The sequence below is a fragment of the Cucurbita pepo genome, chromosome LG03, assembly GCF_002806865.2.
Source record: "Cucurbita pepo subsp. pepo cultivar mu-cu-16 chromosome LG03, ASM280686v2, whole genome shotgun sequence".
Taxonomy (NCBI): domain Eukaryota; kingdom Viridiplantae; phylum Streptophyta; class Magnoliopsida; order Cucurbitales; family Cucurbitaceae; genus Cucurbita; species Cucurbita pepo.
In genome coordinates, this window is record NC_036640.1 from 9,063,865 (window position 1) to 9,090,534 (window position 26,670).

The window sequence follows — 26,670 nt, forward strand, 5'->3', positions numbered from 1 at the left end:
TTCGCTCACTAGATTTTACAAAAAAAATAAAAATAAAAAATCTTCATAAAATCATTAATTTTACTAAAATAAGTCATAAATTAACCATTAAATAACATTTCCTAAATTCATAAATATTAAAAAGAAAAATGCAATAATAATATTTTCCTCTAATTTGCAAATTCAAAACCAAAACTTTAACTTCATTGGTTAACAATATACGAAGATAAGTATGGATAAAATTTAAACCAATTGTTTTAAAGAAATTAAAAAAAAAATAAAAGAAGCAAAGTTGGATAATACATCTGATATTGACTTGAGAAGCTCCATAGTTTATTTAATTTCTAATTTTAAAATATTACTTAATGTACATTTAGAGGTAACTTCATTAATTCAAATTCAATCAACTCTCTCTCTCACTAAATTTCCAAAAATATCATTCATTTCTATTATAAANAAAAAAAAACAATAAAATCCTTAATTTTTCATAAATATTTTAAAATTATTTATAAAATAAAAATCCATCGTAGAATATATTAGAATCTAGAACAAATGTGACAGTGACCTATAGAATCGGTATAACATATAGAATCTGTATAACAATGTATCCCAATTTTAACATTTCTAAATTTATTTTTAATAATAATTCTAAAATAACCTAGAATAAATACAAAATTAAAAATTCCAATGCTATTATATTTATTTATTTTTTATTTCAAATCTTCTTAAGTTTCCTCTCTATTAAGCATGCTCATTTCCAAAATGATAAAATAAAAAAAACTATTTATATATTAATTTTCAACTATTATATATATATATATATATTCAAAATCGCTATAATCTGACATGAAATGGAATTGAGAATTGACTAAAATTCTGTTTCCATAGTAATAATCGTGTTAACTCCGAAAAGTAAACAACGGCAAACCNTTTTTTTTTTTTTTTTTTTTTTTTTTTTTTTTTTTTTTTTTTTTTTTCACTCCCAATCGCCGCCATTGAAGGTAGCCGAAGTGGTGGTACTCTGATCAGCAAACAACGGACAGAAATCCATTTCCGCCGCCACAAACGGCGGATTTCCCCACCAATCAACCGAGTCAATAAACTCAAACTCGCTCCACGACTCAGCTCTGATATCCTCTTCAATATTGGGCAATTCCACAATCTCCCCCAATTCATCCGACCCTCCTTCATAATTCGACGACGAAAACGACGCCGTCCTCGTAGTATCAAAATCAACCATCGCTGCAGCCTTGGCAGCCGCCGCCTGAATATCCCTAGGCATTAACGACACCGGACGAGGAAGCAAACCAGCGAGTTGAGGGAAATTGAGAATAGCCTTAGCCGAATCGCCTTTGATACTGAGTGCCGCCACGTCATGGGCACGCGCCGCCATCTCCGCCGTCGTGAAAGTCCCAAGCCAAATCCGTGATTTCTTCCTCGGCTGACGGATCTCCGATACCCATTTGCCCCAACTCCTCTTCCGTACGCCTCTGTAAATTGGGTGCTTCTGATCCCTCTGATTTCCCCTTTTCAATTCTGTACCGTCAGATTCCGAATTCCAATTGTTTGGTTCCGCCATTGATGACCGTATGAGAAGAAAGACGACCAAAACCAAAAATCTCCAGAAGGAAGAAGAAGAAGAACAACAAAAGTAACATGTGTGAGTTTCGTATGGAACATTGTATTATATATAAATAAACAAAAAATTTGTAGGCTCCTATCAAAGCGACTTATAACCAACCAAACCTTCTATAATTTCACATTAATTCCTAATTAAAATTTCAAATTATGACTTTTACACCATTTCCAATAATTTCAACACTTTTTTAATAATTAATAATCTTTTACACACTCCCTCTAAGTTTTTTTCTTTTTTTCTCTTTTTTACTTTTAAATTATTGATTAAATTTAATGTTAAATAGTTAATTAAAAAAGATATTATTAACTTTATAAAGTTAGCTGATTAAACGTGGCATTTTATAAATTTCTTTTCTGTAATTTAAAAATGATTGTACTAATAAGAATAATGAAATGTGAAAGATAATTATGTATTTTATTTTAAATATTTATTTACATTCATTTTCGTACCATATAATAATTAAAAAATGTAAATGATATTATATATAAAATAAAATTCATGTGATATTAGCATGACAAAAATGAGTCCCATTAAAAGCTTAAAAATTGGAGGTGGGTGGAGCCCATGATTTATGAAAGAGGAAGTCGGTGGATATTTGTTACGCATTAAATAAAATTTAATTAAAATTGTTTATTTAATCCGTAGAGTCGAGAGAACTCATCGCAAATGATGCAAAATTCTTGTTTTAAGACGAGAATAGAGATAGATTTCTCTCCGTTCCCGAAACTGAATCAAAGACGGAGACCATATTTTCCGTCCCTCTTTTCAACTCGTCCTACACTTATTCACTCGTGTAATATATTAAACATTATATTATATTTTTTTTTATAAAATATTATTAAATATCGAAGTAATTTTCCATACTAACAACCTGAAGTAACCTAAATAGTTGGTGAGATTTGACTGCATCGTAGAGATAAAACTGAAACTTTTTATACTCAAGCAATTAAATTAGCATATCCTTAACCAAACGGTTAAAAGTTCAAATCTTCCGTTCATATAATTGGGACTAATTAAACAAAAGGCATAATCATAGGGGGATTATTTCAATATTTAGGTTAAAAAATTTAAAAAGTTGTCATTAAAAAAGAGTGGCAAGTGTTTATGGATTAATATTTATATAATTTGGTCTTTGTGGAAAAGAAAAATAATTTTAAATTTTAAATTTAAAAAATGACAAATTTACCTTTTAAAAATTTATATAGTCAATTTTTGGGTTCATAAAAAAATAAAAAGGGTGTAATTAAATAGCTTTATTAGGGATGAGCCTGACACAATATTAAGTATAATTTACAATCCAATGGGTAAAAATTAACCATTTATTCATGTGAAAATGAAAACACAAGTGGTTTTTTTTTTTTTTTTTTTTTTNTTTTTTTTTTTTTTTTTTTTTTTTTTTTTTTTTTTAAAATTCTTCGTTAAAAAATTGATTTGATTTATTTAGTCAATCCAAGTCAAGTTTAATGCTATTTTTAATTTAGCTAATTTATTTATTTAATTTTAGAATTATAAAACACTAGAATATATTGTAAATTGTGATGACTTTTGAGACCATTGAGTCATTTCAAAGACAATGAAAAAAATAGTTTTAGATTCTTTTTAGAAGAAAATGTTTGAGTAATTAGTTTCTTTTTTATTTTCTGAAAATTCTATTTTTTTTTAAAAAAATTATACAATCCGTCCTCTTGCAAAATTCATTAATATGATATAGTTGACCGTTGATTATATTTATAATAGCTACACCAATATAGTATTTTCAATTATTCATTTATTAATATCTTTTTTATTATATATATATAGAAAATGACCTCAAACTCTCTAACCCATTTAGATCTACAAATAAATTTGCAATTAATAAAAACTATAAATGGTTGGATCCAAAATGTGTTCGAACTAATCGAACCTAACTCATAAATATAATCGTTGGTCTATTCGACCTTAGGTCCTTTCAAAAACCTTACCATACAACTCTCGTGAAATTTAATGCAATTAAACTAAGTAACTATTAAAAAAATGTTGAAAATAATATAATTTAATTGAAATAAACGAGAAGTTTTCATATGATCTAATGATTTGAACCACTCTGATTACTTAATTTTTTTTTTTTATTATTATTTGGATTGGATTGGTTTGAATTTTTGAAAAATAAAAAATTTAATTTAATTTGGAGAATATTTAACTATCGTAACTAATGTTAGTAATATGTTGTGACTTATAAAAATCACCACTAGAAAACCCACCCCTAGAAAATATTGTTTGTTGTGTTCCATTACGTATCGTTATCAACCTCACATTTGTTAGGAAGAGGTTTTCATACCCTTATAAGAAATGCTTCATTTTCTCTCCAACTGATGTGGATCTCACAATCACACTCTTCTTGGGGGCCAGCGTTCTCGCTTACACACCACTCGGTGTCTCGCTCTAATACCATTTATAATAGCCCAAACTCACCGCTAGCAGATATTGTCCGCTTTAGCACATTACTTATCGTCGTTTGCCTCACAGTTTTTAAATGCGTTTACTACGGGAGGTTTCCACACATAGAAATGTTTTGTTCCTCTCCCTAACATGGGATCTCACATAAAAAAAAAATGGGACTCACTTCACCTCACCCAATCTGAAAATAGAAAGTTGGGTTGTGAACCTTGTTATAGTCATCAGTGTCACCAACCTAATCAATTCGAAATTTCGAATTGGTCCAAAAAAATTTTAATCGATGGACAGTACTAAGACTAATGATTATTCAATTATGATTGATATACATGATAGTAGTACGTGGTTCGTTTTTTTTTATTTATTATTATGATCATCAATTTGGTTGTTGTTGCTACCAATTTCTTCCTATTCGTTATGATCTCTGTAAATTGGCCTACGAATCTATCGACCACTCCATGCCTCTTATTTCATTAATTAAATATTTAAGATCCTTTCTCAATTCACTTTAATTAATGTAATAATTGCACCAACTTTTCCAACAAATGATGTTTCTTTTTCTAATATTATACATGAAGAAAACGCTTCACATTTATGAAATTTTTTATTTTATCTCATCTTATTCATTAAATCATAATTCAATTATTGCCTAAAACTTTACATTAAAATATTTATATAAGATGAACGAATAAGCACGCATAAATTTCTAGAACCTAACCTATAGTTCAAGTGTAATTTTGGTACATAGCCTCATTTCGTGTGCTATGTAAAGTGAAGAGTTAACATGAGTGAGTACAAAAATACTCTAGCCCACCTGTAAAGTCGTTGTACTTAAATGTGACAAAGTCGTGAGCTCTTATTATATAGCACATATCACATTAATTCTTGTTTTATGACATAAAATTCATAGTTATAGCCTTAATTGATCCACGTATGCAACTAGCTAGTTTCTTGTAACATCATAAACATAAGGGGAGTGACCTCGTGCCTAAATCAACTAAGATACTTATATGAGTCAGCCATAAATGACTCCTCACTACTGAAGCTTAGTTTAAAACTTTCTAGAGTCGTATCATAATACATCATGACGTGTCATGATACATACATAATTATAAACATGAGACACATAATAGTGACATAATCATGAGTACGAAACAACATGTTGGCACCATAGATAGTTAGATTCCATCGTTTAAATTTTACTTAGAAAAATCATGTCATGCTATAATATTTTATTTATAGTCAGTATACAAACCCACCTTTAAAGAAAGTATTAATCTCTACACAATCAACACAAATATGATTAAGAAAAATATTCGACCTTACATAGTAATTTACGTGTCATGCTATAACATATCATATCTATATGCATTATCATCATTTAGGTTATGACTTAAAAACTTCTCCAGACTACTTCAGGATATAGAAATAAACATGTTTATTTCTTTTTTATTTTACTTAAATGTCAAACTGAATCGAACTAAACCGATCAAACGAGTTGAAACAACTTAGATTTACCACCACAAGATCGAAGAAATGAGAGGAAGATTGGTGAAAGTTTCTATTTGTGGGGAACGCTCTCTTTGAGATTAGGACTCGATTATGGTTAATCGTTAACCCTAATCACTTGTAGATTAGAACTCGATTAACCCCTTCGAGATTATTAGTACTACCCGAGTTTTACTACTTTTAAGAAATACACGTAAGAAAGCTCTTTCTTGAAATTTATAGAATATAGCAAAATATTCAATCATTAAGCTCTCTATTTTATCAATATTAATTTTACCTTGCAAAATATTTTAAAAATAGCATTAAAATTTACAAATAGCAACATTAATATTAATTAAATAATAATAATAATAATGAGACAAGAATCCCTATAGGCACAACATGTGCATGCAAAATCATTATATATAGACTTTATTGAAAATCATTATATATAGAGACTTTATTCTGTAGGAACACGTATTTATTTTTATTTTTATTTTATTATTTTTTTTAAATGGGGGACAAAGCATACAACTTGATATTTAATTTCTTCTTCTATATTTTTTTTAAAAATAATTTAACTATTTTTAAGAAAAAAATAAATTACAAATTTACAATATTCTTTAATCCCTTTCACTTTTAAAAATATAGTAATACAATTTATACCATAAATGTAAGACTAGGAACTATAGTTTAAAAAGAGATTTAGATTTGAATTTGATAAAATAATGTCATGATCATATGTTCGTATTAATCTCACAATAAAAAATTTAAAATAAAATTCGTAAAATTATTGGTAACTCAAATTTAGTCGACTTTGTTTTTTTGGATAAAATTTTAAAATAAAACTTGATTTACATAAACACGTGTTTTTTAAGTATTAACGTGAAATGAGCATAATACTTGATATCTCGAACAAACACAAGAAATGTGTTTAATAGAGCATAAGGTTCGAGAAGGAGATCCGATCAAGCAGTACTTAATGACCATATTTTAGTACTGGTAAACATGTTAAAAATTAGAACTTATAATTGTTAGACGAACACGACTCTCCAACAGTGGTATCATATTATCCACTCTGAGCACAAGTATTCTTTGATTATAAACTCATGATCATCTTGTAAATCGATGTGGTAGAGTAATAAAATCATTAATTTAAAAAAAAATATGTGGGCCCATGAAGTATATTTATCATAAAAAAAAGATGCCTGGAAACAGTCCGTACATCGTCTACTCAGTCCCACCATGATCATAATCATTACCGAATTGGAAGGGTTAAAAACTACGCGCCCCTTTTACTGCAAAATTCTACATCATCCGACTGAAATCACCGCCGTTGATGCGGTGGATCAAGTACTCCTCGACCCCCTTCCATCTCCCCAACTGTTCTACCTCATTTTGCCGTCGAAGTTCCATCACCTTCCGGTGAGAATTCGAGTGCTTCGTCGACAAAAATGTCGGGCTCGCAGCAGGTCGGTATTCCGGTACCAGTCGACCCGACTTATACCGGACCCCACAAGCATTACAAAGCGTTTTTGGGCCCATAGGCCCAGTCCGCCATTGCGGCGTCTTCTCCGCCGCGCAATGCTGGCATTTCCGGCCTGACGTCATTTCGGACTTTCCTGCCTCTGGAGCCGTCGCCCTGAGGACGCGCGTGGACCAGTCGCAAGGAGAACCGCGTGATCGTTTGCTACGGGCTTTGCAGGGGAGAGTAAGAGCTTCGCCGTGAAAAAACGATGTCGTTTTTCCACTTCCGTAACCAAACGCCGTCTCTCCTGAAGACGACGGCGCTTCTAAAGTCACCGCCGTACCGATCCCCCCGGAGAGAAATGGAATCGCCTGAAAATCCTTCTCAATCTCCTCCGTCGAAAACGATCCTTCAACGAAATTCGACAGCCATTCGAGTTCCGCCAAATCGTCGCACTGTAAAAAAAAAAAAAACAGAATCAAATCCAAAAAATTTCACAGAATTTCACAATCAAACGAAAACGCTCCAATTTCAAATACCGGAATGCAGAGTTCGTCAGAGAATTGAGCTTCACAGTAGCCTCCGGACCCAAAATTTCCTAACACCAAGTTATCGCCGCTGGAGGCCGACGAATTGCAGCTCTCAATCGCAGTCACCATCGAAGAATCACAGCAATTTCCGGCAACATTATCGAAGCAACCGCTATGCATTGCCACATCTTCATTGGAGAAATCCAATAAATATTCATCGACAGCGAACTGCTCGGCAGCGGATTTCTGATTGTCCGGCGAAAATTGACCGCCCTCGGTGCCGTAGTAGCCACCGACAAGATACTCGGGCACCTCCATAAATACAGAGCAAGTTACTAGAGAGTAATTTGAGTTGCCGGAGAGGAGTGGAAAGGGGGGTTTTTGAGAAGGCAGAGGCGGGGTGTAAACGCAAATATGAAAAGTTTTGGGCATCTTTTATGCATGAAGTTAAAATAAAAGTTTATAAATTCAACTCATTTAACCTTTTAACTTTTAATATAAATAAGTAAATATAATTTAATAGTGTTTTAACTCCAATAATGCTAAAATTTTTACAGAGGAATCCTCTGCTCCTAATAATTATTTTTCGTTGGGATAAGTGATTTTTGGTATTTTAAAAATTATTGAGAGTCCAATTAAAAATAATATGGCCAATCATGACCATCTTTAATCTGTAACTATATTCCTAATCCCACGTTTAAGCACGATGGTTACAGCTCAACTTTGTAAAATTTCACGGCTTTCATTGGATTAAGATTAAGGATAATCTTTAATTAATACTTAATCTAAACTTTTGCAAATACTCAGCATAGTTTCCATTTTTTGAAGCTATATTTATTAGAATAAATCAAATACTCCTTTAATACACCCATTTTATAAAATACTATTTTACTTTTTACTTTTTACTTTTTTTTTTTACGGTTATAATTATATAAATTTAGTTTATGATATTAATTTTATCTAACTCAAAAAACATATAGTAATAATTTATATTGAGTAGAAGATACCTACAAATTTCTAATGATAATTATAAATATTTGGATCTTTCTGTTCTGTGATATAATATTTTAACTAATTAATCTGTGTTCATAGGTGATAAAAAATGCGATAAAGAAAGGAAAGTGGTAAGAAATGCAATAGAATATTATTACTAGGTTTAGGTTTAGGTGTGATTAGATTAAAAGAAAATCTATTTAGGTATGACTTTAAAATTGTGGGCTTTATGAACGGGGGGGCAGCAGTAGTGTTTGAGCAGCACGTGACAATGGTGGGAATGTGTCAGGGATCATGTGACAATCCTCAAGTTCCGGTTTCTTTTTCTTTTTTCTCTCTTTTTAAATTTTTATTATCATTATTATTATTAAATAATTTTGTTTATATTATTTTGCATTTTGTTTATATAAACATGGAGTTAGATCAAATAATCTTGTCTTATCCCAATTGATTTTAAAAGTTTCAATGTATCATTCTCATAGGTAAACGATAATTTTAATTAATTATAAGTTTACGCGACATAATAATCAGTACCTCAGAAATTATACCACAAATATATTTCGCCATCATAATTATGAAGATTTATGGGAATAATGTGAACTAAGGGGAAACAAATAATGTTGAACCTATGATCCACCGCCATCCTCTTCTGGGGTGGGGGGTGAGATAGAAAATAGGATTCATCAAACTTCATAGATGCAAAAGATAAAAGAGTACTTGTAATGAATACAAGTTAAAAGCTCCCAAGCTCTCGGAATCTGTTGCAAATTGAGCACTTATAGACTTAAATTGTGTCAATTATACCAAAATCTGTATCATTTTAAACGCAGAGAGGTTCAGAAGTGAGTGTTGTTAAGTAAGAAATCAAGTAAAACAGAGGACACTAAGGCTCAACAGTTGAAACCTGCTGCCAATCGCCATCCACGGCTTCCTTCCATAAAGAAACATTGTTATTTCCATCAGCCACGGCCAGGATGTTGCCTGTTAACGACCATGATACCCTCCAAACAGGGGTTTTGAAGTCCTTTAGAACCTTACCTTCCCATTGATCTCCTTCTCTGACTACAGTCCAGATAACAACTTTCCCGTCTTGTGACGCACTTGCAATTGTTGATTTCGGCAGACCGAGGTTAGGAGCCCATGAAACATCTCTAACCCAGTCGGTATGCATTTGAAGAGCTGGAAAGCAATCCATCTTCCAAACCCCATTATAGAGTTTCCATACCTTCACCGTATTGTCGCAACCGCCTGAACATAGCTTCTGAACGGGATCAAGTAAAGCAGAGCCGACAAGGGCACCTGGTGCAGTAGATGGAGCCCATGAAACAGATGTGACTCCCACTGGGTGAGCTTGATCGATCCTAGAAGTGTCCCAACCACCGTCTGCTCTTGCAGTGAATACAGAGATATTGCCATCAGATGAACCACACGCCAAACAAAGCCCCACTTCATGAGGGGCCCAAGCAATTGAGTTAACAGATGATTTATGATCATCGAAAATATGGGCTTGTGACCACTCATTTTGATTGCCTTCCTTCCATAAGATGACACGACCATCATAAGAACATGAAGCTAGTAAGGAACCAAATTTCGGGTGCGCCCAGGCAACCTGCCATACAGGTCCTAGGTGACCAGTCAGCGTTGCAAGATGCTGAGTGGCTGAGTTGCTTACACCAGTGATCTTGATGGTCTGGTCAGATGAAGCTGATGCAACACGCTTACCGTAATAATCCATTGCAACATCATGGATGGTGTCTTGGTGACCAGTTTCAATCTTTTGGGCAGGCATCTTCTCTGGCTTCAAATTCAACAGTGAATAATAGGAACTGGAATTGGTACTTGATTTTCCTCGTAGTTGATCTCTGTGGAAAATCATATCTTAGAAGAAGATATTTTTCATAGACATTATAGGGGAACTTCTAAACTTAGATGTCTCTCTCTCTCTCTCTACACATCAATTTAGTCTTAAGCTATGGGCTATGACAATTCAATGTCAGTAAGAAAAGTCTTCTCATATGGCCTATTTTTTTTTATCCTTCCTACGGTTTGATTTCCATGTCTCATACTTTTAGCCAGGAATAGAACATTGTAAATGGTATAATTGAAAAGAAATGTCTCATAACAGCTTTAAAAATAAAGCTTCAAAGAAAATGGATCAAAACCCTACAAGTAACAGGATGTCATAGCTGACTGCTATAAAAGGGTGCGCTACTCCTTACTAACAAGTTGAACTGCCCAAAAAGTGGTCATAATAAATAGCATACTAAAACTAAAAAATAGAGCAAGCAAAACTCCACAAAACTTCTTTTGTTGGATGAGAAATAACAATATTAGAAATAGAAAATGTGTAAATCAAGGACGAAACAGAGCAAACACAATTCCACTAATCTCTCTCTCTCTCTCTTGAATAAGTGAAAGCATATTATCAATAGAAAGACTGTAACATAAAGAAGGAAAACAGAGCATGCACAATTTAACAAAACTCTTCTTCTTCTTTTCATCTTCTTTTTTGGATAAACAAAATACATATTAGAATTAGAAAACACAAACTAATAAAAAACGGAAACAGGGTGTGCACAATTCCACAAAACACATCCTTTTTGAGATAAGAACTAACATAATAGAAATAGAAAATGTATAATAATCAAGAAGGGAAGACAAACTAGATTGATCCCTGCAAGAGCCACTTCAGATTGCAACCCCTCTATAGCTAGTTGTCCCAACAAGTTGTCCAAGTTAGTTACCTTCAGCAACGAAATCTAAGCTTTACCAACAAAACACAGGGGCTAATCAAGAGCTGCAAAAGAAAAGCTAGGATGTTTCTGAGTGCTAGACCACCTAATATAAGAACTTCAAAACATCAACGACCATATTCTGCTAGAAAAATGGCCCTTAAAGAAAAAGTGTTCAGAGTTTTCCACTACTTCCCCACACAAAAAAACACCAATGAGGGCGTTCAGGTATCACTTCTTTACTATTCTGAATTCTGAGGAAAGTGTTCAGCATGCCACAACCAAGGTACCGAAGGAAATTTTATTTGAAAGTCCAAGGATAAATGTAGAACTTAGTTTCTTTGGAAGGCAAAGTTCTCACTAAAGAATACTTCGGAATTGTTGTCATCACGTTCCATTTAGATCCAAATAGAAGTTAAATTATGAGTTGACTAATTAATTGTGAACAAAAAAAACATAAAATGTGACTTCTGATACTAAACAAGAATCGCTCCTCACTCTCTGAAGTAATCCATCGATAAAACTAAAACACAAGGATGTTAAATCACAGGCTTAAACTATAACAAATTTAATCAACAAACCCCTCACAGGTGGAAACACACCTAAGCAAACCGAAAGAGAAATTCAGGAACCTAACATTCATCATCATAATAACTAGATCAGATCCAATTATAACCCCAAGCCCTAGTTTCAATTTTTACGATCATACAAACGAATGGGGACAAATCAACCAATTAAACCAGCGAAAATCAATAAGAAGATCACGAAAAAACAAAAAAACCACTTGATCACGGGCAAACCATAAATTGCAGAAAGTTCGCCGGAAAACAGACATTAATTCAACAAAGAAAACGTTGATTAATAAATAATGTGAATGCTGGCAATAAAAATGGAAATGAAAACAACCTTCGATAGCACGCGTATTGTAGAGGCAATTGGAAGGGTAGCTACTTGGTGGATGCGAAGGACGGAAGAAGAAGAAGAAGAAGGTACAGAAATTCAGTTCCAAGTTCCTGCTCGTCTTCAATGGGGCTTCTGATTTCCGAGACGGTGGTACATAAATTCGATGAGCAAAGCGTTGAAGGTCGAATATGGGCTTTGACTTGGAGAGGTAACAAAGCCCATATTGTCCATCGGCCCACATCAATGGGCTTCTCTCCAATCTTAAGTAGGGTGTAATTTTTTTGGGATAGGGACGACTTTTTTTTTATTAGTCAATTATTGATTTTAGTCTAAATCCACCATTTGTGTATAAATATAACCCTTCCAATTCTGTTCCCCATATCTGAGTTGTGAACAAAAAAAATTCAAATCTCTCCTCTTCTTCTCTCAAAAATCTGATCCAATATTCAAAAAAATGGACCAAAATTTAGAAGCCGTATCCAAGAGATTATGGAATATGGTTCGTATAGCTTATTACATGCTCAGAAAAGGCATTTCCAAGAGCAAGCTTATGGCCGACCTCACAAATCTCATGTCCAAACGCCGTAAGATCACCGGAAAAGCCTTGAAGAATCTCATGTTCCACCACCACCACGCCGCCTCCGCTGCCTTTTCCCTCACCCCTTTTCGCCGGGACCGCCACCTCGCTACTGCCGGTCACTACGAATTTAGCTGTACTAACAGCCCTGCTTTTCCTAGTTTCCATTCCACCTTCAACAAACGCCGCCATTTCTTCGCCTGTGCTCACGCGCCCAACACGCTGGATGATGATGTGGCCGCAATGAACGCTTTTAAGGCCGTTTTAGAGGCTCTTAACAATGACGTGGCGGTTGATGTGGCCTCACCCGCCTTACCTGGGTTCGGCAAGAGCCCGATGGTGGCGAGACCACTTAGAGTCACTGACTCCCCGTTTCCGCTGTCTGGAGGCGGCGACGACGACTGCCACGTGGACCAAGCAGCGGAGGAATTTATAAATCGGTTTTATAACGAACTCCGGTTGCAGACAACGGCGGAGTAACACAATTGCCGGACGGTCGAGAGCCACGTGGCCTCCGATGGTTTCAAAATTGACAATGTTAAATTTTGTCAAATCTTGTTGTGAATTNTTTTTTTTTTTTTTTTTTTTTTTTTTCTACACAAACATCATTTTTTTACCAAAATTAAATTAATATATATGTTTGAAAATTTTAAGAATAAATGTCCGTAAGAGATCGACCTCTACAACAGTCCAATTTACAAAAAAATTTATGTCTTCTCCGCAACAACTACACTATCTGAAAACACGATAACCCATGTGTCATATTAGTTAAGTATGTCAGATGATGAAAGTCCCACGCTAATTTAAAAAATTATCATGTATTTATAAACAAAGAATTCTCTCTCCATTCGTATAAGGCCTCCTGCGAAGTTCAAAGCAAGAACTTATGCTCAAAATGGATAATATCATATCATTGTGGAGGATTGTGTTCGTCTAACAAAATATATTACAATTTTATGTAAATTTTTTTAGTTCAATATTAACCCACGAATAATTTACATGGTGCTTATATTTTCAAAATATATTAATTTTTAAACCTAATTTTCAAAATAAAACAAATATTATTAAATGGGTATAAATTATTTGATGGTTTAATTAATAAAAAGTATAAATTTTATACATGAGTCTCCCACCTATGTATTACACACAAAAAAATAATCTTTATTTTTATTTTAAAAATAAAATTGAATAATAAACTAATGACCTCTTCATAAGATATATTGAGATAATATCGTATCTAGGTTCGTCCTCCAAATTAAGATATTTTATTTATTTTATTTTATTTTTTAATAATATCGTATATGTGCAAAACTAATTTGTATAAAATATTTAATATAAGATTAAATCTGTGACCTATTTATAATTTTGTAATTTTGTTTATATTGGTTTCACTTTATTAGAGGGAATCCAATAAAGCCTAGCCACACCTTTAAAAATAAGACCTTTTTTTATTAATATTAATTCTTATTTTTGTTTTTGAGGGTACCATTTTTATTAATATATTTAAATTGGATAAAATTTGTTGAAGGTAAAGACAAAAATGTGAACTTTATGAATATGAATTTCCATATAGTTTTGAGCTAACATAAATAAAGGAAGGTGGGAATGGCACAAGGGCAAGGATGTCCCATAAAAGGCCAAAAAGTTTAGGTAAAGTGTTAGGTGAGTGCAAGAAATTAGTGCAATTTTGTGGGACAAATTTTATTATTATTTTTTTTTTTTTTTTAAACTAACTATTATTAGATTTTGTCACATAAAATTAAGAAATTGAGCTTATATTTTATTGTGATTTACTTTATTTTAAAATTTGTCGATGTATATCTTCAAATTTATATATTTAGTAACTTTTACGGACTAATAATTTTTTTTTTTTTGTTTAATAACTGGAGTTAGGAGGGATCGAACTATCGACTTTTGGGATGGTAATTGATGTCTTATTTATTGAATTATACTTTAATGGATAAAAACTTGTCGATAGAAGACTTAGTTTTTTTTTTTTTTTTTTTTAAGAGATGTTCTATATTTTGTACTATTGAAGGCATAGTCGGTTGAAAAAGTTAAGACATTTTTATTTCGTAACGACCCATCTTACATGTCTGGCCATGGAAAGTTGCTTCTAAAATATATGGGGATAAGGACTTTGTTATAAAGGAGAAAACTTTTATGAACGAATGGCTCAAATTAATATTGTGAGATCCCACATTAATTGGGGAGTAGAACGGAACACCCTTTATTCAGGTGTAGAAACCTCTCTCTAGCAGACGCGTTTTAAAAACCTTGAGGAAAAACTCGAAAGGAAAAGCTTAAAAATGACTATATTTGTTAGCGGTGGGGTTGGAACGTTACAAATATAACANAAAAAAAAAAAAAAAAAAAAAAAAAAAAAAAAAAAAAAAAAAAAAAAACTAAAAAAAAAAAAACTAAAAATTTCACGTGTATGGTCACGGTTGCTTAAAATGATGTCATGGACTCTTGTCGAACCTCCGTTCAGAACTATCCAGCACAAGGTCATATTCATACGCTTAACTAGTCTAGGTAGAAAACTAATAGCTGATGTAGATCAGCCATAATAGACTTCTCATTACTAGAGATGAGTTGACGGTGCTCCAATAGTCTTGTCATAGTAACCGAAGAGTGATCTCATGACTAAAACAACCAAGATACATGTTTAAGCCACTCATAATAAATTCTTCACTAATAAAGTTGGTGATAATCTAGGTGATAATCCTTCGGAGCTCCATCAAAATAACTTGAAAACGTGGCAAGGCATATATCTTATCATAAACATGGAGGGAGCGACCACATGCTTGAACCAACTAAGATACATATGCAGTCCAACCATGAATAGATTTCTCGCTCTTAGAGGCTAGTTGTTACCCTTTCTAGGTGCCTGATCACGATAACCTGATAACATGAAGAGGATATACATTGTTGGATGATGGAAGTCCCACATCGACTAATTTAGGGAATGATCATGGGTTTATAAGTGAGGAATACTAACTCCATTGGGATGAGGTCTTTTGGGGAAGCCCAAAGCAAAGTCATGAGAGCTTAGGCTCAAAATGGACAATATCATACCATTGTGGAGAGTTGTGTTCGTCTAACATACATAACCAATAATCATAATAATATTGAATTCTTTAAATTTTGATATTAAAGAAAGAGACTTCGTGATTAAGATATGAAAGTGGGTAAAGATTTGGAACCCAAAAAGGTTAATTTTCAAACCTAAATTCACTTTGCATTTCTTTCTTAAGGTAGATTAACAAAGTCTTCTCCTTTCTTCATAGCTACGTACTTTTAAAATATTTTAAGAATTTTATTAATTTATCCAAAATATTTTAAACTAAATCATTATGAACATTTTATATTTATTAAATATTTGTTCAAATTATATATATTTTTTGAAAATAGGGTGAATGATTAAATAATTTTAGTAATTTTCTATTTAATTGTAATATAAAATTTGAAAAATAAATAATTGAATAAAGCTGAAAATTATATGTAATTTGATAATGATTATTGAAAAAGGTGGTCTCATTTTTTATAATGGGAAGTAGTTTCATTGTCAAATCACAACCATATTCTAAAACAAAATCTTCCTATAAAGCCCTTTTTCTTTTCTTTAATCAATTTTATTTTATAATTTCTTTCGCCCATATTATCATTTAACAAAAAGGTTCAAAAATACTTCATTATTTATTTATTTATTTATTAAACTAAAGTGTTACGAGTAAGATTAGATTTAAAATATTTCAAGACAACGGAGATAAAAATCCATAATGAAAACAGGTTCAAAGTTAGGTAGGTAAGTTAAAGTCAATCAAGAATTTGAGTGAACTCCGCTCCGCTCGTGTACCTCGAGCCAGAGCTCTAGGCGAAGAGTCGATAAGACCAACTCTAACACAGACATTCCATAGATAAATATTTTCACTCAAGCTCTAAGTTTGCTACATTTGTTCGCTATCTGACTTTGACATTAAAGTATGTGGCAAACACTACACTGATGTGGCAGAGTTATCACTCTTTTGCACGTATCTTATCTTTAAAGTGCAAATTTATAGACCGAAGTTAGAACTTTCATTTTAAATGTATTTAGAAATCACACAAAAAAAAAATTAATAACATAGAATGAGATCTCTAATAAATTAATTTAATTCTTTGAATGGAATTTTTAATGTGTGGACATGTGTCGAACACGTGTTATATGTAGGACCAAATACAAATAATAAATTAGATATTAAATTGTAAATTAAATTAATTAATAATTAAAAAACGAGTACCATTATTAACTTATACCATTTCTTTTACGCAACATTATTGGAGGTTAATTTAATTAAATAAATCTTTATAAATATATATATTTATATTTAAAAGAAGGCTCTTTTTTGCTTTGATTTTTCTAGAAAAGGGTTGGCAAGAACTTGTTTGGTAGTAAATAAACTATCTAAATCAATTAAAGTTTTTTTTTTTTTTTTCCATTAATTTATTATTATTGTTTTGTTTTTTGTATATAAAAGCAATATATAGTGTAATTTAAAGGTACTTTTCATAATTTTAATTGGCGAGTAGTGCTTTCCTTTTGTTTTTTATATTAATATTCAAAAGCTTAAATTAATTATTGGAGTGAAAGCTTGTGCATCCATATTACTCCATTTTAATAATCATTTTAGTTCTTCAGAAGTATATCAAGTTGAGGATAATGTTGACATCAATTTTATAAAACAAATTAGCTCTAAATGGACGTATAGATTTGGTCCATCTGTTTATAAATTTTACAAGTAATGTATTTTAAGCCTCAATTTTTGTGGGAGCTTCGATAACTTTGTCGATTTAGCTTATTTGTCGGGTAAGATAAGAAAACTCTTATATTTTAAAAATGGGTTTCGTTTTAGATCTCTTAAACAATGAGTAGGAGTGAGAGATTCGAACATTTAAGCTTTTTGGTAAATGATATAGATATGTGTTTAAATTGGTTGAAAAATTAATTCTTTCCGTAAGAATAAAGAAAAGAGGGAGAAGTATGTTTGGGTGAAATAACAAATTTGTTAATTGATGAACATAAAATGTAGAGAGATTTGGATAATGGATAAGATTATGGAGTAATCTACAGAGATCAGATGATGCACATTGGCAGCAATAATAAGAGTAGCCAAGAATCTTTATGTCAATCAGTGATACCAAAAGCAAAGCATACAGGGAAAAAGTGCATTTCTTTTTCACTTTTTCTTGTTCCTTAACATGGAATCAAGGTGTAATTGCTTGTAGTTAGATCAATAATGTAGGTTTTGAATCTCTTTTATGGCTTTTCTTGGAAGCAACTTTTGTTTCAAAAAAATTTACCTAAATTCATTTTCTTCTTGAATTAATTGATGGATCAAATTTGTTCTCTTTCTTCAAATAATATATATATATAACGAAACATTCTTTAGAAGGCACACTGCCTCACTCGTTGGGGTCCCACGTCAATTGAAGAGGGGGTGAATTGTGATATCCCACATCAATTGAAGAGGAGAACGAACCATAAGGGTGTGGAAACCTCTTCCTAGCCAACACACTTCAAAAATCTTGAAATGAAGCTCAAAAGGAAAAGGTCAAAGAGGAAAGAGGACAATAGCATAGGACTTGGATCCGATAGTAACACTTACTTACACCTAAAGTAAGAAGAGGAATCATAATCACATTCCTACATTATCCACTCTAAATGGACTATGTACTCTCTTAAAGTGAGGAAAATAATAGACAGCTGCCATTCAGTTCATATGCAACAAAAGGATGGATATTTGTTGCTATCCACATTCATATACAGGAAGAGATGCATTAAAAGATTCCAAAGAACAATCTGCATCATTACCATAACCACTACAATTGCAAGTGTTTCATGTGAGCAAAACAAACAAACAAACAAGGGGACTCTACACCTTTCTTTTTTTTCGTTTTTCTTTTGGCAAAATGAGACTCTACAGATGGGAATATGAGCAAGATACACAACCAGTCCAAGAATTACCACAAATATAGAATTGAGTATGTAAAAGCAAGTCATTCTTCTTCAACTTAATCGACCCTGTTTCCATTTTCTCAGCTTTCCTAGTTCTTGACGACCTACCCATTTATCATATGCGCATTTTGATGCAATTCCTCGACATCGTCAGAATTGCGATACTCATTCGTCTCAAATGGGATAGAACCGTGGTTTTCATTCATCATCTTCACCTAAGTTGCCAACAATGACTAGTAAGAACCATGATAATGGGAGTATATTCAGACTACCCGCTTTGGATCCCGAGCAGCTGCAACATGGTCCTACAAGATAAAAAAAAAAAATTGTAAAGTAACATGCATTATCCCATCCCCATTTATTTTTTATAAGCTTTATACGACTAGATGATATTAATCTAGAGCAAGCATTTAAACTTATAATGGAAGTTGTCCTTTTTCAACAAAGAAAAGAAAAGTAGGAAAAGAATATGTACCAGGAAGCATATACAAACATGAAATTCAACTCCTCAGCCCCTGTTTCCAATTCGTACTTACCTTTCTTGCATTAGCCAGTGGAATCTAAAACTTGGTACGGAGAAATTTATTCATATACAGTAAGCAGATACTGAAGATGGGATTATAAATGTAAAAACGAAAAGTTCACTATTCACAACCATTTTCTTTTCAGACAGTAAAATTGAATTGGAGCAGGACACAGCCTTAACTGATCAGGCAAAAGAGGGGGGAAAACCCAACTGTTGGGCACTTTAGCACATAAGAATCCTCGAATGCCAAGGCACCAAAGAAGAATTAATCTCATACGCAGTAAAATATTTGCATGCATATATAATCTCTCCCACTAAGTGTTGGTGAAAGGGTGATGCATAAGAAGGAGATGTAGCTAGAGTAAAAATCCTTCATAAACTAAAAGACCAACATAATCTCAATAGAACTTCAAAACCACAAACATGGCTATGAAAGGAAGGATTTACAAGAGTAGTGTCGAGATAGAATTTTGGATACTCTCCAGGACATTATGCATTTGGTTGAAAGTGCAAGTGTAGCAAGAAAATTTTGTACCATTGGAACTAAAATCATAGGGGATCAGAGATCTGCAGGCTAGTAGTCAATAATAACCGTCGAGCCACTCTTACCCTGATTTTTGTAATTATTCCAGTTCTTATATAACTAAAAGTTGGAAGATTCACTTGTAAAGGTTTTCTTCTCTTCTACCTTAGCAGTATTGTATCACCACGAAACTTTTTTCCTTCTCTTAGGGAAGTGAAGTTTTTTTCCTCTCGATATTTTCCCTTTTAGCAGCTATAATTTGAACTTTTATGCTTCTTGATGTACCAGCCCTGTTAGCACTTGGCACCCACTGGATGCTCTAGTTTTCTTCTGTTTAACTTCTTTGGAATATACAAGACAACCCAACCCCTCTTAAAGCGCAAAAAATGCATATACATACATATTGTGTAAGGAGATCCTCTCTTGCTGTTGACTTCTCGTTGTGCATGTTTGGTTTTTGGGGCTGTCATGGGTTACCAATGATGTTGCAAGTCTATGATTAAACCTCAAATTTCCACAAGTGAACATATTAGATCCAAATTGGATCCATCGTACCCTCTCTCTCCCACACCATCTACTTTCTCTCTCACTGTTCCCCTCTCTCTATCTCTCTACTTTCTTTCTCCCTTCATTAACGAATTCCTGTCGATGGGTTCTGTGTGGAATGTGTAGGGTCGGAGGAGTATATGTTTCCTTACTTTGTCCAGATGAGAAGATCTGAGGGTTTTCTACATGGATCAGTGTCGATTAACATTGCATTTCAAGGTAAAAAGTTAGGAACTGTACAGAAGCTTAGTGTTTTGAGGCATGAAAAGTAAACTAAATGGACTAAACGAGGAGCATTCAGTAGAGTCCAACAGGGGCGCCAGGGAGACAGAAATGAGAGAGGGAAATGTAAGATAGAAAGAGAATAAAATTGATTCTATTTTAAAAGTTGAGGGATTAAGTTTTAAAATTGAAAGTTAAGGGATTGGTTTTTACTTTGAATGTTCTATGGTGCAATTTGTTTCCTTTTTAAATTTTGAGGATTTAATTTTTAAAATTGAAAGTTTAGGAGGCAATTGTAACAATCAGGACCCATTAGGGGTGGTTGGTGCAATCCAAATACTTTTAATGTTTTGTTAAATTTTTAAATTTTAAATCTGGAGCACTACGAATCAAGCCTGGGATTTGGGATTTAGAAGAAGACACGTGATAGAAAGGTGCTTCTTAAATCTTGGGTGGTTGATGGTAATCGGGACAGTTTGAGATGGAAGATTGATCCCTCAGGTGGGTTCTCAACTCAATCCACTTTTTTAAAACTCAACTAAGGGGGCAACGAAGAAAAACTTTCCTATGGTAAGACTCATCTGGAAGCTTAAAATCCCCAAAAAAGTGAAGGTTTTCATGTGGCCACTTGCTTATAGAAGCTTAAATACTCGTGAGAAGCCTCAAAGGAAGCTCCAAAACTGGTCCCTGTCTCCCTCCATATGCTTTCTGTCTTAAGGAGGAGGAATTTCTGGATATCTTGTTGCGTTGTGAATTTTGCTTCTGAAGGGTGGTCTATTTTGTTGGGGGTGTCAGTTCTCTTCCCAAGAAGATTAATGATTAGTTGCTCGATGGGCTTGATGGAAACTGTTTTGATGGAAGAGGAAATATCCTTTGGAAGCTGTGCAACCCGTTCTCTCCTTTGGTGTCGTGGAAAAAAAGAAATAGTAAGATGTTTGAAGATGAGTCTGCGTCTTTTGATTCTTTTTGGATCTTTCGTTGAATATACATACCCGTTTCTTATCAATAAATAAATAATCTGGTAGGATTTATAATGAGCATGCTTAAACGAAGTTTTAATTAGTTCGTCAAGCAGCTTTGGGTGTCGCGGCTAGGGGATTGGGATCAATCAGTCTAATGGTTAACTTAGATGATTTGGTGGCTCCTTTCTTTTCTTTGATAATTATCTTTCTTTATTCTTGTTTCTTAGTTAACCATCCGGAAAACAGATTTCCAATCCAGTGGTCAGTTGGCCACTAACTCTCAGGATATTCCCACTAAACTTATCACCATAATTCTCTAGCCACATTCTTAATCATTAAAATTGTAATTAGAAGAAAAGGAAAGAAAAAGAAAACAAAAGATCAGAATATTATCATCTCTAAAGTCTCATGCTGCAGTATTAAAATTCAGGGCATAAAGTTACGAAAATTAACAAAAAGTTCAATGAAATTAAACTTACCGAGATAAAATCAAAAGCTCTGGTATCTTCCTTCTTTGAACTATTCATCACAGAACTAGGTGATTGTGCTGCAAGATTTGGCTGGAATATGTCCGGAAGGGGTGAAGAATATCCTCCACCGCTTGATTGGAGATTGGGGTTCCCAAACTGTTGGTAATTGGACATGGCTGATAATAATTGTTGTTGAGTAAAGAAGTTTCCGGTGGGAGCATAACCCATTGGCTGAGAAGAAAAGGCTGGATTGAACATCATGCCTGAGGGAAGATAAGGCATTCCAGGGAAAAAGGTGGCATTCATATTTGTCCCAACCATTGGTGAACTGTACGTGCCAGTTAAAGAATCATGAGGAACCTGATTCTGATGGTTGGGTTGACTAGAAACCGAGAATAAAGATTCAGACAGTGAATCCTTAGAATCTCCTTTATCTTTGTTCTTCAATGCATCTTCATGAATGGACAAACCACTCATCAAATCAATAACATCTTTCCTTGCATGTTCTTGTACAGCAGGTTCAGAACTTGATCCGAAAATATCAAAAACTCCAGGTTCATTTTTCTGTTCTGAGGTAGGCTTTTTATTTTCATCAGTAACCTGATCATTTTCAAAGTTCATCCCAGAAAATAGATCATCTGGATTTTCTCTAGTTTCAGTTGTATGAAACAGGACATCTGAAAAAGGGTCATCGTCATTCTTTAGTTCGCTGGTGCTTGTGACGGTGTTTAGGCCACCTCCAAATAAGTCATCTACTAATGGGACACTTGACAGGTTTTCCACCTCTAAGGATTTGTCGGTTCCACCGTAATCACCTGCATCACTAGTGTCTAATAAGTCTGGCATCTGAATGGTGGAACTGGTGTTGCTTGGTAGAGACTTCTCGGAATCATTCATGGGGGGAACTCCTTTTCCTCCATCTAAAAGAGGCATAACCTGCCCAAAGAGACAAGGGAATAAATTATAATTCCTTTTCAGGATAAGACCCCAAAGTTGAGCCTATATTATTTTCTCAAGCAATTGTAACCAAATTATACTGTATCAAAGGATAAAAATCCAAATGACGGATTTATTCAACAATTTCATCAACTATCATGCAGAGGCTTCCTTCAATTTTTAAAGAGTAAATATTCATTTCAAAGGAGAAGCAAAGTAATAGCATTATAACAGGTTCTATAGTATTCAAGGAAATATTTCCTTAGTCAAGCGAAGTAATAGCTTCCTTAGTCAACCAAATCTTATAGATGAAAAGTAAGACATCGTAACAGAAAAAGTGATTACAACAAGGCCTAGGATATAACAATGTCAACAAGTACCTACAACTCATAGTAATTATGATATTCTAATAACTTTTGCATCTCGACCGGATTAAGTAAGATGGAGGAGTTAATTCTGATATGATCTTTTCCCCATCAGGAAGGAAAAAAAAACATGCCTCCAATACCTCTTTAAGAAGAAAGTCACTCAAAGAAAACGAGAAAACAAGCATAAACATTATGTTTTGCAGGCAGACAGATGATTTACCTTGCTAGCTTTGTCTCTAAGAGATGCCTGGGGGGATTCAGAACATCCAATTACTGCATCTTGATTTTCACTGAAATAAGATGTCACAATTGAAAAATGTTCATCGCCACTTCTCCTAACAATTGACTCAAGGATGCAGAGAGCTTTGAAGCGAACCTGAAGAGTGAAATTCTCATCAATCAGATTGAGTGACAAATCGACATACAAATATCAACTATCATTTTTTAAATCCAAAACATAAAGCCAGCCTTTGCTCATATAATATCATAGAAAAGATTATTAACAGCAAGAACATGCCTGCCATGATGGGGATTTAAGCTTTGTTTCGAGAGCATGACTCAGCACCAATGCATCTAACTTTGCAGCTTCCACAAGAAATGCTTGAATGGCATCTCGAGTTGGTTGCAAACGCACACCACCTGCTGTTGCAATGGTCTCCAGTAACCTCTCTTCTCGAGTTTTGCTCACTGAAGAGCCAGAACTTGAGTTCCCATTACTTACCCTAGAATCCTGGTTCCAAGTTCCACTAGTAGTACTCTTTGATGTCCCCAGAGTCTCACGACCATATTCAACTGGTTCATATCTATTATCATACGCAATTTCAGTAGTCAACGACCTCTGAAGATTGGGACCCCGGGGGCTACTAGTGCCATTCTTTCTTGATGAATGACCTTGGGCGAAATTACTTAGACCTTGTTTGATTGATGCACTTCCTAGACCAACTACCTCGCTAAGAAATGATTTTTTATCTTCTGGTGGTGGTTCATAATTTGAATTCCCAAAACCTTGAATTCGACGGTTAAGATTCTCAGATGGTGCAGGCTTGTTATCCTCTTCAGCAAAGATAGCAGAAATGGCATCATGAGCAGTCTCCCTCACAGCTTTATTGAGTGCATCACCTTTAAGGGGGTCCGGTTGTCCCTTGTAATGAAATAACTGGCGCACAGCCACAGAGTGCCTCTGCATTTCCCTTCTGAATTCCACACCAGACTTCCCAACTGCATACTTTATCAACCTAAGAGCCTGTAGTAAAATCAAGCACGAGTTCAAATTTTCACAAATAAGAAAAACACATGGAAACTTTCAATGGGAGAATTTCAACTCATGGAATTTTAATTAAACTGCAGCACGCGTTAAGTATCAAACTAGCCATCCGCAGAATACAAAAACTAAATTAAAAGTATATAATAGCTATCAACCAAATGATACAATTCCACATTATATTCATGTCGCCCAGTCTATAATGACGAATATCGTGGAAGAGACAAGATTTAAAACAAAACAAGCTAAGTCAATATCAATTATATAAAAAATACTTCAGATTATAAGCTCTAAAATTATCATCTCTGAGAAAACATAAGTAAAAGAAAACTGAAAGGGATATGTATGAATTTTTGTGTTTCATTATTCTATCAACATTTGAACAATGTGGAAATACCAAAACCAAGCGATTCCCGAGCTACAATAAAAACTAAACATTTCGCCGAATTAGGAAGCTTACAACACAACCCAAAAACGCATTACTTGACTCTGCCGCACTTTCTAAGACCACCGAAGAATCAGAGAACAAAAGTCCTAATTGCACTGATAAAATATACTACTCCCTGGATAACACATCCACCAAATTAAGTTCGAAATTAAAATAAGAGGAATCAGAACAGAACGAGCAGAAAAGATGTAGATACCTTCTGTTTGACAATCGGGCTCTTATGTTCAAGCCTCTTCAGAATGAATTCCGAAAACTCCTTGACAATACTGACATGCGAAGATCTCAAAACTTCGCAAATCTCTTCCAATTTGTACACCGGGGTGACCTTGTCCTCGTCCGAAGTCGCCGCATCAATCATTCGCGACCTCCAGTACGACTCTACAGCTCTCCGACTCGAATCCATATTGACCAATTAAGACTACTAAATCCTTCACAGAAAACAATCGCTGCAGACTCGATCCACCCTAAATCAATCCTATTCCTGATCCAAATCCCAGATATCCAAGAAATGCCAAGAACCCTTCGGTTTAATCAATGCTTACCTTATCCTCCAAGTAGTCTCACCACGCAAACCTAATCAGATTCGTTCGAAATTAAAAACTGAATCTCTTTAATCCAGCCGATCTTCGTTGTGAAGCGAAATTTAGTATCGGAATCGAGGTTCTTGCAATCTGAAGATGGAAAAAAAAATTGCCAGAATTGAAGAAACTTCGGATTCACCCGGTCCGTGCAGGCGACGACCACACCTCGGCCCACTGCTGAAATTCACGTTCACAGTGCCACCTGCGAAATGCGATTAAATTTTGTNTTTTTTTTTTTTTTTTTTTTTTTTTTTTTTTTTTTTTTTTTTTTTTTTAACCCTCAAATTTTAAATTTTTTATCAAAAGATAAGCTTATTTATTTATTTATTTATTCTTTGTGATCAACGGTGGATCTTGGAGTTGGGCCCACGCACAATTTTTTCGACCAAATAAATTTTATCCGATATCTAATTTTACTTTCAAAACACCTAACTAAATATTAATACCAGAAATTTGGTTTTAACTATTTATTACTTTAAATAATTAAAATCCGCATTTCTAATTTGGTTTTAACTATTTATTAGTTTAAATAATTAAAAACTATATTCCTAACTTCTATGAGTAAATATGAACCTAAACTTAATTCCTTCTTCCAAAAAATTTAAATATTCACCTCGTTTTTGTCGCAGTAAAAAAAAATAATATACCACGAGTAAAATTTTTTTAAAATGTGCGTAGATTATATTTAATATTGTTGGTTATTTATTTAATTTTTCTTAAGTTTTTGTTCTTTAAAAAAAACGTTTATATTTGTGTAATAAAAGTGAAAAAAAAATGTGTAAAAATAGTTAATGAATCTACCGTAGCCCTACGTGGAAATCACTACCAGGGGAGTTGATACCAAATGATATGGAATCACTACAACAGACTAAGACTCAGATTACCTTGTTAATCGAATATTTTAAAGCAAGAACATTGTTTGAGATTTGAATCGCTCCACAAGCAAGATCGATCATGTCTAACTTGAATGATTCTGGTTGATCAAATATCTCAATGCAAGAACACTTGATTGATATTCGAATCACTCCATAAGCAAAATTGATCGTGTCGAACTTGAATGATTCTACATACAATCTAAACTACATAA

At 33.6% G+C, this 26,670-nt stretch overlaps 5 protein-coding genes across 7 annotated transcripts; 1 reads left to right on the top strand and 4 right to left on the bottom strand.

The window, feature by feature from the left end:
* Positions 1-916: 916 nt before the first annotated feature.
* On the bottom strand, positions 917-1,635 carry LOC111791253 (ethylene-responsive transcription factor TINY-like). Its single transcript, XM_023672522.1, has one exon. The coding sequence runs from the start codon at positions 1,556-1,558 to the stop codon at positions 956-958; it is 603 nt and encodes a 200-aa protein (XP_023528290.1). The 5' UTR covers positions 1,559-1,635; the 3' UTR covers positions 917-955.
* Positions 1,636-6,709: 5,074 nt separating this feature from the next.
* LOC111791409 (GATA transcription factor 4-like) lies at positions 6,710-7,969 on the bottom strand. The gene is made up of 2 exons (XM_023672733.1): positions 7,547-7,969; positions 6,710-7,462 (listed from the first exon to the last, which is right to left on the bottom strand). Exons 1-2 carry the CDS (start codon positions 7,967-7,969, stop codon positions 6,848-6,850), a joined length of 1,038 nt encoding a protein of 345 aa, XP_023528501.1. The 3' UTR covers positions 6,710-6,847.
* Positions 7,970-9,197: 1,228 nt separating this feature from the next.
* LOC111791323 (protein transport protein SEC13 homolog B) lies at positions 9,198-12,301 on the bottom strand. Of its 3 annotated transcripts, none has more exons than XM_023672615.1 (3): positions 12,169-12,301; positions 11,194-11,274; positions 9,198-10,392 (listed from the first exon to the last, which is right to left on the bottom strand). In XM_023672615.1, the coding sequence occupies exon 3, from the start codon at positions 10,317-10,319 to the stop codon at positions 9,414-9,416; it is 906 nt and encodes a 301-aa protein (XP_023528383.1). In that variant the 5' UTR covers positions 10,320-10,392; positions 11,194-11,274; positions 12,169-12,301; the 3' UTR covers positions 9,198-9,413. The 3 variants fall into 3 exon arrangements, with proteins under 3 accessions (XP_023528383.1, XP_023528382.1, XP_023528381.1); XM_023672614.1 differs by having other exon boundaries at positions 11,194-11,289; XM_023672613.1 differs by lacking the exon at positions 11,194-11,274.
* Positions 12,302-12,562: 261 nt separating this feature from the next.
* LOC111791285 lies at positions 12,563-13,303 on the top strand. The gene has a single exon (XM_023672563.1). The coding sequence runs from the start codon at positions 12,620-12,622 to the stop codon at positions 13,220-13,222; it is 603 nt and encodes a 200-aa protein (XP_023528331.1). The 5' UTR covers positions 12,563-12,619; the 3' UTR covers positions 13,223-13,303.
* Positions 13,304-18,505: 5,202 nt separating this feature from the next.
* Positions 18,506-25,798, bottom strand: LOC111790324 (VHS domain-containing protein At3g16270-like). The gene is made up of 5 exons (XM_023671186.1): positions 25,199-25,798; positions 23,811-24,536; positions 23,514-23,669; positions 21,999-22,925; positions 18,506-19,045 (listed from the first exon to the last, which is right to left on the bottom strand). The coding sequence occupies exons 1-5, from the start codon at positions 25,403-25,405 to the stop codon at positions 19,004-19,006; spliced, it is 2,058 nt and encodes a 685-aa protein (XP_023526954.1). The 5' UTR covers positions 25,406-25,798; the 3' UTR covers positions 18,506-19,003.
* Between the last annotated feature and the right edge of the window lie 872 nt (positions 25,799-26,670).

What these genes read in the sequence shown, in the direction of transcription:
- LOC111790324 (XM_023671186.1), bottom strand. Translation starts at nt 25,405, where the DNA reads ATGGATTCGAGTCGGAGAGCTGTAGAGTCGTACTGGAGGTCGCGAATG. An exon ending in GCCCGATTGTCAAACAGAAG is followed by an intron (nt 24,537 to 25,198) that starts GTATCTACATCT and finishes ATTTTACTACAG; the next exon opens with GCTCTTAGGTTGATAAAGTA. An exon ending in TTAAATCCCCATCATGGCAG is followed by an intron (nt 23,670 to 23,810) that starts GCATGTTCTTGC and finishes TTCACTCTTCAG; the next exon opens with GTTCGCTTCAAAGCTCTCTG.
- LOC111791253 (XM_023672522.1), bottom strand. Translation starts at nt 1,558, where the DNA reads ATGGCGGAACCAAACAATTGGAATTCGGAATCTGACGGTACAGAATTG.
- LOC111791323 (XM_023672613.1), bottom strand. Translation starts at nt 10,319, where the DNA reads ATGCCTGCCCAAAAGATTGAAACTGGTCACCAAGACACCATCCATGAT.
- LOC111791409 (XM_023672733.1), bottom strand. Translation starts at nt 7,969, where the DNA reads ATGCCCAAAACTTTTCATATTTGCGTTTACACCCCGCCTCTGCCTTCT. An exon ending in CTGACGAACTCTGCATTCCG is followed by an intron (nt 7,463 to 7,546) that starts GTATTTGAAATT and finishes TTTTTTTTACAG; the next exon opens with TGCGACGATTTGGCGGAACT.
- LOC111791285 (XM_023672563.1), top strand. Translation starts at nt 12,620, where the DNA reads ATGGACCAAAATTTAGAAGCCGTATCCAAGAGATTATGGAATATGGTT.